General features: G+C 53.9%; 1 protein-coding gene across 1 annotated transcript in view; it reads right to left on the minus strand.

Moving 5' to 3' along the window:
• Nucleotides 1-301: 301 nt before the first annotated feature.
• Nucleotides 302-15,534, minus strand: part of LOC136942349 (UPF0606 protein KIAA1549-like) — a 29,251-nt gene continuing 14,018 nt past the window's right edge. Inside the window, 18 exon segments of the mRNA XM_067235216.1 lie at nucleotides 302-490; nucleotides 671-822; nucleotides 1,197-1,345; nucleotides 1,685-1,737; nucleotides 3,027-3,350; nucleotides 3,589-3,727; nucleotides 3,857-4,080; nucleotides 4,248-4,456; nucleotides 6,373-6,509; nucleotides 7,512-7,750; nucleotides 7,752-7,787; nucleotides 10,162-10,346; nucleotides 11,113-11,290; nucleotides 13,485-13,630; nucleotides 13,734-13,793; nucleotides 13,913-14,105; nucleotides 14,500-14,630; nucleotides 14,776-14,935. Coding sequence (XP_067091317.1) covers nucleotides 302-490; nucleotides 671-822; nucleotides 1,197-1,345; nucleotides 1,685-1,737; nucleotides 3,027-3,350; nucleotides 3,589-3,727; nucleotides 3,857-4,080; nucleotides 4,248-4,456; nucleotides 6,373-6,509; nucleotides 7,512-7,750; nucleotides 7,752-7,787; nucleotides 10,162-10,346; nucleotides 11,113-11,290; nucleotides 13,485-13,630; nucleotides 13,734-13,793; nucleotides 13,913-14,105; nucleotides 14,500-14,630; nucleotides 14,776-14,935 — 2,904 coding nt within the window.

The raw sequence follows: 15,534 nt of genomic DNA on the forward strand, positions 1-15,534 counted from the left end.
TCAGAACCAGAGGCTACACACACGCTGCTAACACCTCTTAGGATCCTGTCACCCTCCGCTGGCTGCTCAGTGACTTGGTGGAGTTACCATTGCTGTGGTTCAACCTGCTCCAACCACCAGTTGACCAGTCCATCTTCTGGGTTAGCCTGTTTTTCTGGGACTTCCATGGGAAGTATTGTACTGTTGGGCTGGGCTGGCTGGAACAGGTAGACAGGCAGGCAGGAAGAGAGTGGTGGTGTGACTGGTGCTTTGGTCAGGAGGACCAGGGGGCTCCGGGGAGAGAGGGCGGGGGGGGGGCATCTCAGCTGTGGTAGCTGGACACGGCAGCCTGTTTCTGGGAGAGCCGCAGCAACTCCTCCCTGATGGCCTTGATGAGGGAGGCGGAGGAGTGGTTGGGGGGGGAGGAATGCTCCGCGGCAGAGGAGGGGGGGTAACCCAGCCCGGACGGGTCCGGGTGGGCCAGGGGGGCCGAGGGCCCTGACCTGGAGGTCTGGAACACAGAGGAGGGGAAGTAGTCAGGATAGCCCAGCAGCTGAGGGAGGCCGAGAATGGAAGGAAGAAGAGAAGGAAAAAGGAGAAGGAAATAGTTGAAATTGAGGAAAGGAAAGGGGAAAGAAACAGCACAGAAAAACCAGAACAGAAGAAGCGGATGCCGGTCCGTTGTACTCACGGCATCCCTGGAGGGTCCGAGCCTGGGGAAGTCCTCCTCATAGGGGCTCCAGCCCGGGCCTCCGTTCTGCCCCGGGGGGGGCCTGCTGCCCCCTGCGTAGCCGTTGATCCGGCTGGACAGACCCACCTGGGTGAGGTGATGGAGCTGGGCACCTAAACCCCCCCCCCCACACAAATAAACCCATCACACACATGCAAAAGCTGCTTCCTGCTGCACTGCCCCCTCCACTTTTCAGACTGTAGAACGGTCCATTTACATCAGTGTGACTCTCCCACGCAGCCGTGCACACCCACATAGCCCTCTTTAATAATTGAGCAGAAAGACAGCTCCCAGGCTGACAGTTTGACAGCAGAGAGGTGAGGTGAGTGCTCGGGGGTCAGGCTTTAACCCACTGACACACATCCAGACTGCCTTCCATTCAACACAACAGATCCCCCCCTCGCTGTCCTCCATGAATGGGCTTGCTGCCCGGCTCCTCTCCTCCGGTAATAACGACTGTGCGTGCGATCAAGGACGGGGTGCGCACCTGCGGAGCCCCCGACAGGCCGAGGCCTGGCGGAGGAGGGCAGGTCATCAGGGTGCATGGCCCTACTGGTGTACAGGCTGTCTGGCGGCAGGCCCTCTCCTGGGCCTGCAGCATCACCTGGGGGGAGGTAGCCGGATCCCAGACCCTGCCTGGAAACACACACACACACACATTAAGGTTATATTAACATAAGTGAGGGACTCTTAGGTGCCCAAGAAGCAGTATGCTAGTCTGTAAGGAGACCGCACCCCAGAGATGATCCATTAAACCAATAAAATAAAGATGGATCCTTCTCCATAATTGATGAGGGCTGATCCTCTGGTCCCTGCATGGCTGCATCGAGGAGAAAACAGCCCAGCTAGGAGGCCAATAGACCCAGACCAGACACACACACAGAGGCCCTGACTAACGCGCAATGACAGGAAAGCAGAGCGGTAGACAGTAGAGGCACAGTAGAGGCACAGTCGAGTCCTGTGTCAGACACTCACCTCTGTAGCAGGCCTTGGACTGATGGAGGGGACAGCCCTAGGTCAGCGTACCTCTGGAGAGAACACACACACACGGGTCGTCACACACAACCCAGAGGCAGGACAGAGGCAGACTCATCTAGACTGCAGGCTCGCAAGGTGAGAATGTTGGGAAGAGGAACTTCAGTTTCTTTTGACTGCCTCCTTACCTTTCAGAGCATGTAAAAGCGCTGAACCTGAACAAGTACCGCAAATGGCTTTTATGGAGCCCAGAGCGCTCTCTTGCTCTCTCTCTGCTTGTCTCTCTCTCCTTCACTGAAGCCGGGAATCGAACTGGCAACCTTCAGATTACTAGCCCGATTCCCTAACCGCTCAGCCACCTGACTCCTGGCTAGAGGCATGCCTATAGGATTCAGAAAACCCTTTGATGCATATACAGCACGTCGGTTCAAAATCAAAGTTAAATATTGCTGTTGTCCTAAAATGATCAGTGTGACTAGATAACGAACACCAGGATTAATGCTGAGCCGTCATAACAGTGCTGGCCAGCTGTTCCCAAACGCTCCCCACTTCCTCCCGCTAGTGAAACAGCAGTCTGTCCCCCAGGCCAACAACAAACCGCTCCTATCTTATTTCTATTCTCAGTCTGATACTGTTTGTGTCTCTGTGTTTTCCCTCAACACTGCATGTTTAACAAGAGGATGCACTGCAAATGGGTTCAGCCCCTTGGTTAAACCACCAAACCAAACCAGTTCAGATCACGCTGCCTATGCTAAGCCTCCTAAAGAGTAGTGTGTGTAAGTGTGTGTGTGTGTGTGTAAAACTGAAGGTTTTAAAAGGCTGTCTCTGCTAGCCCAAGGCTGGCTTCGCCACTATGGTGTAGGAATGTAGCGTTGTCAGTGGTCCAGTGTAGCTGAGAGGGTCTGTGGGGGGGTTAAAGGTCATGGGGAGTGACAGATGGAGCCATTCTTAACAGATCAGCATGTTAGGGATGCTTAAAGCTCAACGCAGGCTTATTGCTGTGTGTGTATATGGTGTGGAGAGGATCTGAAAGGAAAATCCTGGAGAGATGTCTGAAAGGGAAGTCAAATACAGTTTAGCGACAGTTTACAACGCACCCATCTAAACATGGATCAGCTGTGAACCAATGCGAGAGAGCCAGGCTCCAGGTCATCAAGCTCAGAGTGAGACCGAGGTCACAGCACTTCACAGAGAACCCTGGGGTCAAATGCACTTCTAGAGCCGTGTGCTCCAGCCGGCCCATGGATCAAACATGGAAGCACCTCCAGAGTCTGTTGGATTTCAAGGACGTATGCAACAGAGCTGCGGCAGTGGAGGCCAGGGGGGGCAGACGTTTACTCACCCCAGAGTAGGGGCCGAGGCCTGGGTAGGAGGGGGGCCAGGGCCGGGGGCCACGGGCGGGTGGGCTGGAGCTGGGGGCGTTGGTGCTGAGCCCCCCCCCCGGGAGGGTGATGCCAGAGGGGCTCCCCTGGGAGGTGGGGGAGACCAGGGCGAAGGCATCGTCCAGGAGGGAGTGCATCTGCTGCCGCGCCTCCTCGATAGTAGGCTGGGGGGGCATGTAGGGTGGGGGAGGGGGGGCGTGACCCGGGGGGGACGTGGTGGAGCCCAGGAACACGTCGTCCAGAGGGGAGGGGCTTCTGGGCTCCGGGACCTGGTCAGGGTCCAACTGAAGAGAGGGGACGAGAGGAGAGGTTCACATGAAAGGAAATGGAAAGGAAATGAAAGGAAGAATGTAAGCAAACATTATTTCAGATCTGCTTTACATTTTCTCCCTTCATCATGTTTGGTAATGACTCAATCAGCATCAACTTGACCTAAAATAGACATTCTTCTCTGCCCTGTTGGACTGTTTAGTTCACATTCATCAACAGCCTAAAGTTTGTGTGTGTGTGTACTGTACCCACCACATAGGCTACATTGCTGACTCCAGGGTATTTCCGGTAGGTTCCGTCGCTGTCGTTGGAGATGAGGCGGTCCTTGTCTGCGTCCGAGAGGCCCCCGTTCAGCTTCTTCCTCTGCTTGGGAGAGCGTTTCCCCCGCCCACTGAGACAGAACCAGTACGCGTTCACAACAACCTCATGACAAACAACCACCATCACCACCCTGTTGCTCTGCCTGCTAACATCTCCTCACCCCCCCCACCCGCAACATCACCGCACCCCAACCCCTGACCTTTTACTGTGCTCGGTGAAGAACGAGGGGATGTGTATGTCTGGGTCCAGGATCTTGTCGATCTGCTGCTGGGCCTTGTGGTAGAGGCGGTCCTGGTCCGGGTCGGGCCCGCCCACCATGTCCTCCATGACGGGGAAGTCATAGTGGCCCTTCCTCTTGGCCCGCAGGCGGATCTTATTACGGTGGTGTTCTATCTCTGACTTGTGCCTCAACGCCACCTGGATCTGACGGACACGCAGACACTGCTGTGAGACGGGCTGATAGGCCTGGCAGGCAGGGGCTTTTACAGGTGGCCCAACAGCCCCCCCACCCCCCCCCCCACCCCCACCCCCACCCCCCGCCGAGAATAAAGAGTCGTTTCTATGGCAACTTAAAAAAAACATGTTCTGACCTCCTTGTTCATGACGTTGCGGTCCGGCACTTTGCCATTGGTCATGGGGCCCTGGAGGGGCGGGAGGGGCATGGGCTGCATGGCGATGAGCTGGATCTTGTTGGTCGGCCTCCGGGTGCCGTCGGGGGGGCGGGACATCCGGTCTACATGTTCAAAGATGGACGCTGAGGAGAGCTGCTCGTTTGCGTGGCCGTTCAGAGGAGGAGGACCTGAGGGAGGGAGGGGGAGCAAGAGATAGAGAGAGAGGGGGAGAGAGAGGGAGAGAGAGAGGGAGAGACAGAGAGGGAGAGACAGAGAGAGAGACAGAGAGAGGGGGAGAGAGATAGAGAGAGAGAGAGAGAGAGAGAGAGAGAGAGAGAGAGAGAGAGAGAGAGAGAGAGAGAGAGAGAGAGAGAGAGAGAGAGGGAGAGACGGAGAGAGGGGGAGAGAGATAGAGAGAGGAAGAAGACAGAGGGAGAGAGAGAGAGAGGGAGAAGAGAGAGGGAGAGAGGGAAGGGGAGAGCGGGGGAGAGAGAGAGAGACAGAGGGGGAGAGATGGGGAGAGAGAGAGAGGGAGAAGAGAGAGGGAGAAAAAGAGAGAGAAAGGGAAAAAAAGAGAAAGGGAGAGATAGAAAGAGACAGAGAGAGGCATTCAACTACATATTTTGCAATACCAGACTAATACTGGGATTGTTATCAGGGTATCTAGGATTGGTAAACAGACTATTCAGGACTAGGGTAAGGGGTAAACTAAACTTCCCCACCAGGGGGCACAGCTGTTAGAAAACACTCTGCGCTCAAGGAAGAATCATGAATGGATAGTGTTCCCACACATCATTGATCCTTATCCACATGACTAAACTCATTTTCAATACGGACGCCACTAGGGTTTGGAAACAAGACAGCAGGGGGTGGTATTATCTCCAAACAAAGACACAGACTTTGTTTGAGAGGGATCGCTGGCTGCCAGTGAATGAGTGACAGCACGGCAGACAGTGATGGATGAAGGTGGAAAGCATCACAAAGACTCCCAACTACCATGGAAAGACGCACACCATATAGCAGCAGCTCAGGGGGTCACACACAGCCCGACGGGACCAGAGAAACAGCCTTACCAATTCTATTCTTCCCTGAAAGCCACAACAGAGAGGAAAGACAGTCAGGTCGAGGGAACGGGGACTTGAAATGTCCCGTTGGTGACAGAGAAGAGAATGGGGGGAGAATGATACCACACTCGAAACAATGAGACAGGCGCTTGAGCCGGACTACCCTGCACTCTATCATCCTCCAACGCGCTCATCATCACAGACAGAACGAGACAGCGCAGCAGAGAGCCGGGAGAGATAGGGAGGACGGATAAGAGGAGGATAAGGGAGAGAGAGAGACAGGAGAGAGCGAGACATGAGAGAGAGACAGAGAGAGAGACAGAGAGAGAGCAGAGCAGAGTGAGTCATCAGGAGAACACATTCCTGGGGATGTGGTAGTGTTTGGCCTCCTGGCCTCTCTAAGCCCAGCAGGAGGGAGGGCAGAAAGACCGGGAAGCTCCGTGAGCAGACTGCTGTCTGGGTGAGTGTTAAGGCCGGAGTCATTCCTGCGTGCCCACTGCCTCTCTGGCTCTGGTCCTCTGGACGCACGCAGCAACGCGGGGGCCCAGGGTGGCACTAAGGACCCAGCTACAGGCTGTCCCACGCACTCCCCAAGGCGGGTCCCATCGCTCAGCCTCTCTCGCTAATCCCCACCAGTCTCCACCTCTTTGTGTTTGCCTCTCTGGCTGCGTTCCTTTACTTCTTTGTCACTTTTTGCTGCCCGTTTCTCCCTCCCCTCCTGTTGCTGCCCTGTTATAACCCCTCTCTCTATAGATCCCCTATAACCCCTCTCTCTATAGATCCCCTATAACCCCTCTCTCTATAGATCCCCTATAACCCCTCTCTCTATAGATCCCCTATAACCCCTCTCTCTATAGATCCCCATAACCCATCTCACTCTAGATGCCCTATAACCCCTCCCACGCTCCTGCTGAGTTGCTTCCCTTCCCCCTCCTCTCTCCATTCTCCCCCTCTCTCCCATCTCTCCCCTCCCCCTCCTCCTTCCCTTTCTGTTTATATTGCGTGAGTTGACGCGAGAGTGTGTTGCCATGGCCACTCACCATTTAAAACATTGATGGGGACCCTGCGGGTGTGTTTGCTGTCGCTGGGCGAGGCCACGCCTCTCAGGTTGTCTTCGGTCGACTCCCTCTCACTGGAGCGGTCGCTTACCACAGAGTCACCGTCCGACGGGGAGATCCTGTCCGGAGACACACACACGGGATGAACACACACACACATTTTTAAACACACAAGCAGTTTATGAATGGTCTACCATCAGCAGTAACACTCTTCACTGTAGATCTCCCCTGAACTCCCAAGGAAACATTTCTGTTTTTCATAGAAATAAACTTTCCTGGTAATCACTATAATTATTCCCCCCTGACAGAGTAATTAAATTCCTATTAAACTCTCAGACCACTGGCTACCAAGAGAGGGGAAAATGACAATATTAATACTGTGCTCTAATCATTACTACTCTGATAGACTGCACAATGCCAGAAGCTCATCACTGCTATAACATTTCATTGGAACTGATCTGCTGTTAAGTGAAGCAATTAGCACTGACAGATAACTGTTCAGTCATGGCAGCCACATAGTTCACCTCCCTCTCATATAAAGACAGGCCAACTGGATCTCGCTAAGATGAGGTGACATCAGCCCTGTGAATGAGTCACAATGAATGATCAGGAAGCAGGTCTGATCATTTCATTTAGCTCTAAACTGAGAACATCCAGGGAATTCTTCCCTTCAAAGCCCTGCAATCACCTAAGAAGCTGGTGCGCTCTGGCGTGAACGTGCGTACTGTAGCCCTGAGGCCGGCCTTGCCCTGGCAGGAACCCCTCGTCAGTCTGACAGCAGTCTAGCTGCTCCATCAATAATTCACCACGGATCAGAGAGCTGTTGTGAATGGAGAATCTATTCAAGTCTTTGTCTGGCTCGCTGTTTCTGTCTGAGATGAAAACCCCCCCCCATACTGTATATCAGGCATATATCATCGGCGTACCGCAGGAAACCACAACAGAGCCAAACAGCCCTGTTGAAGCACTGACAAAAATGCTTGGTAAAAAGGAATCCATTATTCAGCGAGGCGTCTCCTTCGTAGCTGCGCGGTCGTCCTTCTCTCTGGTTCTAGTGGGGGGGGTCGAGGTCTTCCCCCTAAGGAGGTCACTATCGGGTCACCTGGAGGAGCCACACTCACCTCCCTCGTCTGCGGGCGCTGCGGGACACCTTGGCTTGGAAGGAGGAGGAGTTCTTGGACCTGGGGGTGGGGACTTCGCCGCCCTCGGGGGTGGCGGCCTCCTTGGAGGGGAGGGGCGGGGGCGGCGGGCCGGGCTCCTGGATCACCCTGAGGTCGTCCTTGCTGTGCTGGCCCAGGTGGAGCTTGGCGAAGTCGAAGCCCTTCACGCTGGGCGTCTGCAGCTGCTGGAGGGGGGGGGGGCAGGCGAGGGGGGTTGTCAAGAGCTTTCCCTTCAACCTGACAGCCAGCAAATAAGCACGGAGACAGAGAGATGAATGGGTTGGGAGTGACTGATGGGGGAACTCAACACGGGTTTAAAAAAGCAAAGAGAAGGAAAGAGAGAGACGGAGAGGGACAGAGAGCGAGGGAGCGAGCGAGAGAAGCGGCCCGCGGCCCTCAGAGTGCGTTTGACTGGAAGACTTGACTGTGTGTGTGTGTGTGCATTCACGCATGAATGTTAGAAAGTAAGTGCTCTCTAACATTACAACACAGAGCTACTGGATACTAGACAACTGGTCAGATCCCGCACAACCAGGCTGTTACAGTAACATCTTAGCGATGTAGTCTGCTCTAGTGGAGGGCCAATCAGCACAGTCACACCAGCAGCAGAAACGAGGACTCTGCTCCTCTCTATCTGTGGGAATACGACATGGGAAAGAACATCCAACACACAGCCTGGGACGTTGGGTGAGTGTCCTAAGACTGCACTGATAAGCATATAAACCCCTAAAGGGCTCAACAAAGACCTTCCCATGTCTACAGCCGGAGCCGCTCGTTCGAGCGGGTCCCACTGAGCGAGGGAGGGACACCCGCATGCACACTCCCACATCTCTAGGAGGAGGACTGCTCCTCACCTCGCTTCTAGAACCCACACTATACCTCCTCCGTCTCCTCCGCCTTCTTCCCTTTCATTAACTCTGTCTTTTTCTCCTCCTCTTCCTCCTCCTCCTCCTCTCCTTCCTCCTCCTCCTCTTCTCCTTCCTCCTCTTCCTCCTCTTCCTCCGTGCTGTCACCTTTCTGACGGGCCTTGGCCGGGACGGGTTGTCCCTGAGCAGTGGCAGTCCCAGTGGAGGGTAGAGGGGGTCAGACACAGACACGACGGTGAGCCCCATGTCCCCCAGGAGGGTCGGGATGCTCCATCCACTACAGGGCCTGTCTACCTAGGACCCTACTCTGAGGGGACTACTGCGGAACGCTACAGGGCTTCTGGTGTTTTCTACTCACGGTGGTCTATGATTTCTACAAGGGGGGGGGGGGGGGGGGGGGGGGGGGGGGTGTCACACAAACTAGACTGTGGTCACCATCATTAGATTCTCTAAGGCTTCTATCAAACACCAGGTTCTACTCTGCGGTACCTTCCCCTTCTTATCATCCTCTTCTTCTTCTTCCTCCTCCTCTTCCTCATCCTCCTCTTCCTCCTCCTCCTCCTCTTCCTCCTCCTCCTCCTCCTCCTCACTAATCTCTACAAGCTTTGTTGTTGATACAGGTGACTGAAGGATTGTGGGGAGAGGAGACCGTGCCTCCCTGAGCGAGCCAGAGGACTGGACAGAGATGAGAGGAGATGAGAGGAGATGAGAGGAGATGAGAGGAGTGATGGATGACAAGGTGGCCACACTAGAGGCTCCCACACATCAAAGTGTGGATTTCAGGCCATGACTCCAACAGTGACACTTGATCAGTCAGGGAGACAGGGTCAGAGTAATAACTTGAAGGCGTAGCAGTCTGTGTAGCAGTGTGGTCAGAAGAGAGGCTACAGCTAGGAGCCTGCCCTGTACGATTCACCACGACGTGAACCAGCCCACTAGCGCAGCCGGAGACAACCCTGTTCCTGGATGAGTGGCAACAGAGCTACACATGTGCTTTTGAGTGAACCTTTTGTGTAAGTACCTTTTTTGGAGACCAGCACAACTCATGATAAACCCCCTGGAACATTACCGACGTCTGTTTACGATCCAATCTCTTCCTACGGTAGATCAATCGGTATCAGTATCTAGGGGTCAAGCTGTTGCTTACTTTAAGAGATGAATATTGCCCCCCTAATCCCCACCACTAGTCAGCTGTTTTGGGGCAACACGGAGGCAGGGATGTCCCAAGTAATGGTCTGTCAGAGACAAGGGCTGATATGTCCTTCAGAGAGGAGATAAGCAGCCCAGCCAGACACACAGAGGAGCCCACCAGCTGATAACGCTATCTCTCCACACTCCGTGAAAGGGGGGGGGGGGGGGGGGGGGAGAGGTCGCTGTGAGAAGAAGGATAGAAATGCAACGATCTAGATGAAGGGGACTGCGCTGATGTCTTAGAAGCACCGTGTCGATGGACAGGAGAAGAGGTGGTCTGGTTGGACAGAGCTGATACAGCGTGTCAATCTCTCAGCGTATCAGGCCACACTGTCTGCAATGTCTAACTGAGAAGAGGGAACTCGTTGTTAACAGACGAGGACAGTGGCAGTTTGAAAAGAAAACATCCGGAAGGAATGCAGTCAATAAGTGCATGCATAGAAGACAAAACAAGATATACGGACATGAAAATACTTTGAACTCCCCCGAAGGCCCCTTCCCCCCCCCCCCCCCCCCCCCCCCTCCCGTCCTCCTTCCCGCTGGCCCTCCCTCACCTTCTGTCTCTGCTGGACACTGGTCATGGCGTCCGGCTGGAACTCCAGCTTGTCTGTGCGGCAGAGCTTCCAGTAGAGGATGGAGATGATGACGGTGACCACGATGAGAGGCACCACCACGCCGATGACGATCCACAGGTTGGTGTTCTCGTTGTCCGAGGGAGGGGAGGACACTTTATCCACAGCTGGGAGGGGGTGGGGGGGAGGGGGAGAGTGAGGCAGGTAGGCAGGCAGGGAGAAAGGGTTAAGGCAGTTTGGTCTTTCTGGGACTTTCTCTACTTCAGTGTAGGACTTCATTAATGGCATTAATGAAGTGCTACACTATTGGTAGGCATGCTTAATGGCCATTCACGCTGTCCAGTGGTAAATCCTGGGCCCAGCATGGCAACAGAGAGAGCAGAGAGGAACAGAGCTGTCCTCATCATGCCTTTCATCTTTAACATAGGCAGGCTATATGTTTAGCATAGTGTGTATGGTGCAGGGGTAAGTAGTTCAAATTCTACTAAATATAGGCAGGCAGAGAGCAATTCATCAACAGCCTTTCTCTGCAGTAAAATTTGCTGTGATCAGAGCTTGTGAATAATGTGAGCATGTGATTAAGAACTTCATGAGAAAGAAACTAAGATTTGTGACGTCAGACATGCTGATACCCCGTCATTGATGAATGATTGGCTGATTATCACAGACCTCAAATCCACCTCCTTCCTGTGATCCTTGCTTCCTCCTTCCTGTTTATTAATCCTACTAATGAGCAAGCTCAGATCAGCCTGGGTCACTTTGACGTCATGTCATGTGGGAACTAATCACCATAAAGGAGCTGAAATAGAACTTTTAATCTATGAATCAAACCTATAAACCTACGCATGATTTGTGCTATGCCATGCCCAGGCAGACTAAAGTGGTTTAAATGTGTGTGTGTGTGTGTGTGTGTGCATGCCCAGGCAGACTCACGTTGTGCCAGGATGCCCTGCACACGGTAACCCAGGACGATGGCTGCCCTCTGGACGTCCAGGCTGTTCAGCATGGTTGCCGTGGTGACAGCAGGCAGCCTCTCTCCGCTGGGACCCTCCACAAAGTAGACCATCTCTAGAGGTTGGTCTGGACCCACCAGCCTGGCTGTCCGCACCATCTGGATGGGTACGAGGTAAAGGAACACACACGCAAACTATTGTAAACAAAACCACTGGGGGAATATCCATCCACAATTAACCAATTGCCAGTATCAATAGCACCATGTGGTACAGGATCAGAACTTTCAGTCCTGTTGTTGGCCTTCATGTCTCCCCTACGAGAGCTGCGTAACTGCCCAGGGAACATTCCTAGACAGACAGACGGACTGTTTGAACAGAGGCTCGGCCCAGGCCATGATCTCTCTCATGCAGATCAAATCCACATTACGGTGGCTGCAGTTACTGGAGTGGAGAGATGTTTGCCTGCGTGTTAACCCACCTGAACCCCTGCCTGCCAGCTCCTCACCTCCTCCTCCCTGCCTGCTCCTCACCTCCTCCTCCCTGCCTGCTCCTCACCTCCTCCTCCCTGCCTGCTCCTCACCTCCTCCTCCCTGCCTGCTCCTCACCTCCTCCTCCCTGCCTGCTCCTCACCTCCTCCTCCCTGCCTGCTCCTCACCTCCTCCTCCCTACCTGCTCCTCACCTCCTCCTCCTCCCTGCCTGCTCCTCACCTCCTCCTCCCTGCCTGCTCCTCACCTCCTCCTCCCTGCCTGCTCCTCACTTCCTCCTCCCTGCCTGCTCCTCACCTCCTCCTCCCTGCCTGCTCCTCACCTCCTCCTCCCTGCCTGCTCCTCACCTCCTCCTCCCTGCCAGCTCCTCACCTCCTCCTCCCTGCCTGCTCCTCACCTCCTCCTCCCTGCCTGCTCCTCACCTCCTCCTCCCTGCCTGCTCCTCACCTCCTCCTCCCTGCCTGCTCCTCTAATGACCAGTTGAACCATAATTAAGATTTGTGAGCCGTGGCTCTCTCTCTCCCAGTTGTGTTCTGTACGTCCTCTCTCTGTGGGTGTCAGGGCTTTGTGTGGCTGGCTGTGGTGCGGAGAAGAACTGAATATCTTGATCTGCGCTGTCATTAGCCGCGTGGGGAGAGGCTGAAGTGACGTCTTTGAAATGCAAAATGATAAACCACAAAGCAGCCTATTTTCAAGAAGGCGTTTTCTTTCAAGTCTATTGAAGAGAACAGAATCACCATGCGAGTGTACGCCTCCTGATTAAACCAGGGGGGGAAAACCTCGGAAGGAAAACTAAGATAGTGACACCTCTTAAAACAGCCTCTAAAATTAAACTTCTAATCATAACTCCTAGGTGACACTAAGGTCCAGCACAGAGATAAGATGTGTGTGTGTGTGTGTGTGTGGTCTCCTTGTGTGTGTGTGCCTGTCTGTGTTGTAAGTGCTCTGTGGGGTTCCGAGGGGTGATAGGGAGGATAGAGGTCAGTGTCTGTGTGAGAGAGACAGGATGGTGTTCATCACGGTGGCAGCTGCCCGCTCACAGCTGCCCACCGTCACTCCCTGGGCCCTGGTGACACATCTACAGTATCCACCTCTTCACCAGCACCGACGGCTCTGGATCTGATCGGCGCCATCGGCTGCAGCCGCCAAGCCGAGGAAGAGACAACGAGAAATACGGGAACAGATGGGAGACGTGGAAGAGGGCAGAGATCGAGGAAGAGAGAAGAAGACAGACGATGTTTAATAATTGATCTGCTATTGGCGCTGCGTCTTACAGCAGCCTTCAAGTAACAGAAAAGAAGCGAGAGAGAGAGAGAGAGATACTGGGACTGTGTTTGTGAGTGGCTACTCCTCACATGAATAGGTGGCGTTGCCATGGTAACCCAGCCTAGCCTGTCCCTCTGGAGGAAACGAGAGGGGGAGAGGGGGGAGGGGACGAGGGGAGAGAGGGGGGGGGGGTCGCGGAACAGGTGCGGAGCGAAGCCACAAAAGGCTGGGGTTGATTAGTAAAGCGGACGGGCGCTACGGGCAGCAAACACTTGGACGAGGAGCCACACCGCACCAGAGAAGAAGGGAGCCCACTGTTGGAGGAAGGAAGTGATTCCCAGTGGTAAAGAGCCGCCCACTAACAGACCTAAACACTGAAACGTCAAACTATAGCAGAATGAAGCTAAACTCACCCTGCAACCACTCACACACATAATGTTCAATGAGCATCCTGTAGAATTCGAAAAAGTCACCCCTCAGGCAAAATAGAGTATTGTTTTGAGTTGAGTGGGTTAAGTAGCTGAACCAGGGGAGCGCAGAGTACAGTGAATAGTGAAGTCCAGGGTGAAGGAAGAGGATAGTGAGGGGTGTTCGGTGTACCTGGACACTGTTGTTTCCTCCGCTGGTGGCTCTTCTTGTGCGCCTGGCGGACCCCAGCACCTCCTCCAGTATCTGGGCCAGGCGACGCTCCATCTTCACCTGGAAGGCCCTCTCCTCCGCACCCTGCTCCAGCACACCCAGGAGCACTACACACACACACACACAAACAGATGAGGCACGGAACAGACGGAGCCAAACTGCATTGTCATCCCTCGTTTCAGACTGGCAGAGTGAGGGGGCTCTCTTTACCTGTTCTAACCCAGGAGGAGCGAAGCAGAAGGGTGGTGTTCAACTCTGGGTAGTGGACAGCTGTTGGAGAGAACACTGGCTTTAGATGGAGCATGTGCATGTGTGTGTGCGTCTGTGTGTGTGTCTGTGCCTATGTGTGTGTGTGTGTGTGTGCATGTGTGTGTGTGTGCGGGACTCACGCTCTGCTATCTGCAGCACAGGGAAGCCCAGGTAGTAGCTGAACTCCACCATGTTGAGCTTCCGGAGGAGGTTGCTGACCTCCGACCCTTGCACGTAGCCATGGGCGTCGCTCACTGCGAAGGTGATGTCCACCTGCTCCCTCTGCTGACGGGCCTGAGAGAGAGGGCTCAGGCCCAGCGTGATGTTCACCACCTACAGTACGCACGCGTCCACACACAGAACCGGACAGTCAGGAAAGGCGGGCCACACCTACGGACACAGTCCTCGGTCGGGGTTGAATCAAAGCTCCAGTATTGCTGCTGCTAGCGTTAGAGACGGCAGAGGCTGGGCCGGGGGAACAGCTAAGCAAGATGAATCGATGCCCGAAGACAGGCGGTTCAGGTCTGAGGGCTCTGCTTGCAAACACAGCCCGAACCAGTCATCTGTCTCCATTCTCGAGGCCTTAGTCAGAAGTCGCAGCTGTAAACACCCCCAGTGCTGTAGCTGTTGTTCCTTCCGCCTTCAGGCTTATTTCAGCATGCCGGACTCTCAGGAGAGCTCCAGCGGGGGACGCGCGCGCGGCGCGTGTCTGTGTGTGTGTGTTTACCTGCACGGTGAAGTTGGTGGACTCCTGTGCGAGGCGGCGGACCTTGGCGTAGGCCATGGTCAGGCCTTTCTCGATGCGCTGGCTGAAGTTGCACACACGCACGTCTATGTGGCTGGGCACAAACTGCAACACTGGAGACCAGAGGAGGACCAGAGCAGAGACAGGTCAGGACATCTAGAAATATGGCTTTTTAATGGTCGCCATAAGGTTTTTTTTTTTTTTACGATATGGCTACTGGATCTAGTTATATTGAGAAGCCGGGATGTGTGTTTTTACCAGAGTGGACCTGGTACTGGCGGTCTGGTATGGTCCAATTGGGTGCAAGGGAGAGGAAGTGGCGGCCAGACTGGCGCAGAGCGTTGATGACAGATATCGCTGAGTAGACGACTGGGCCTGACACCGCCCGGAACACAAACCTGGGAGGGGGTTGGACCACCTACACACACACACACACACACAATCAAAACCTGTCAGCAGCATTTTATAGAGCTAAAACAGAATCCAAGCTGCTGTACTGCATCTCCCCTCATCTGAATGTGTTTAGATGTGTTAAGTTATAGAAGAAAAAAGGTGAGAGAGGGAAAAAAGAGAGAGAGATAGAGAGAGAGAGAGAGAGAGAGAGAGAGAGAGAGAGAGAGAGAGAGAGAGAGAGAGAGAGGAAAAAAGAGACAGAGAGGGATAGAGGTTTCCCAGGTCAAACTACTCAAATGTTTTTACTGTAACATTACTACATACTACGTCAGTGTCCCTTTACTTGGCTGTGGAGTCTTGGTGCATCTAACTATGCTAGTCTGTTTATCACATAGTTGAGATAAGGAGCCACAGGAAATGGGGCATCCCTACACCACACACACATGTACACACATACACCTAACTCTAACCCTGTTCAGCTGGATGTTTTCTCATTCATATCTAACAGCTTCAGCTCAATGTCAGTTTAGCTCTGTCATACATACTGTTCAATTACGCAAAACATAATCCTGCTACAGTAGGATACAGATTTGTAGTCACCTTTAGAGTTTCTAAAGATAACTC

The sequence above is a fragment of the Osmerus mordax genome, chromosome 4, assembly GCF_038355195.1.
Source record: "Osmerus mordax isolate fOsmMor3 chromosome 4, fOsmMor3.pri, whole genome shotgun sequence".
NCBI lineage: Eukaryota > Metazoa > Chordata > Actinopteri > Osmeriformes > Osmeridae > Osmerus > Osmerus mordax.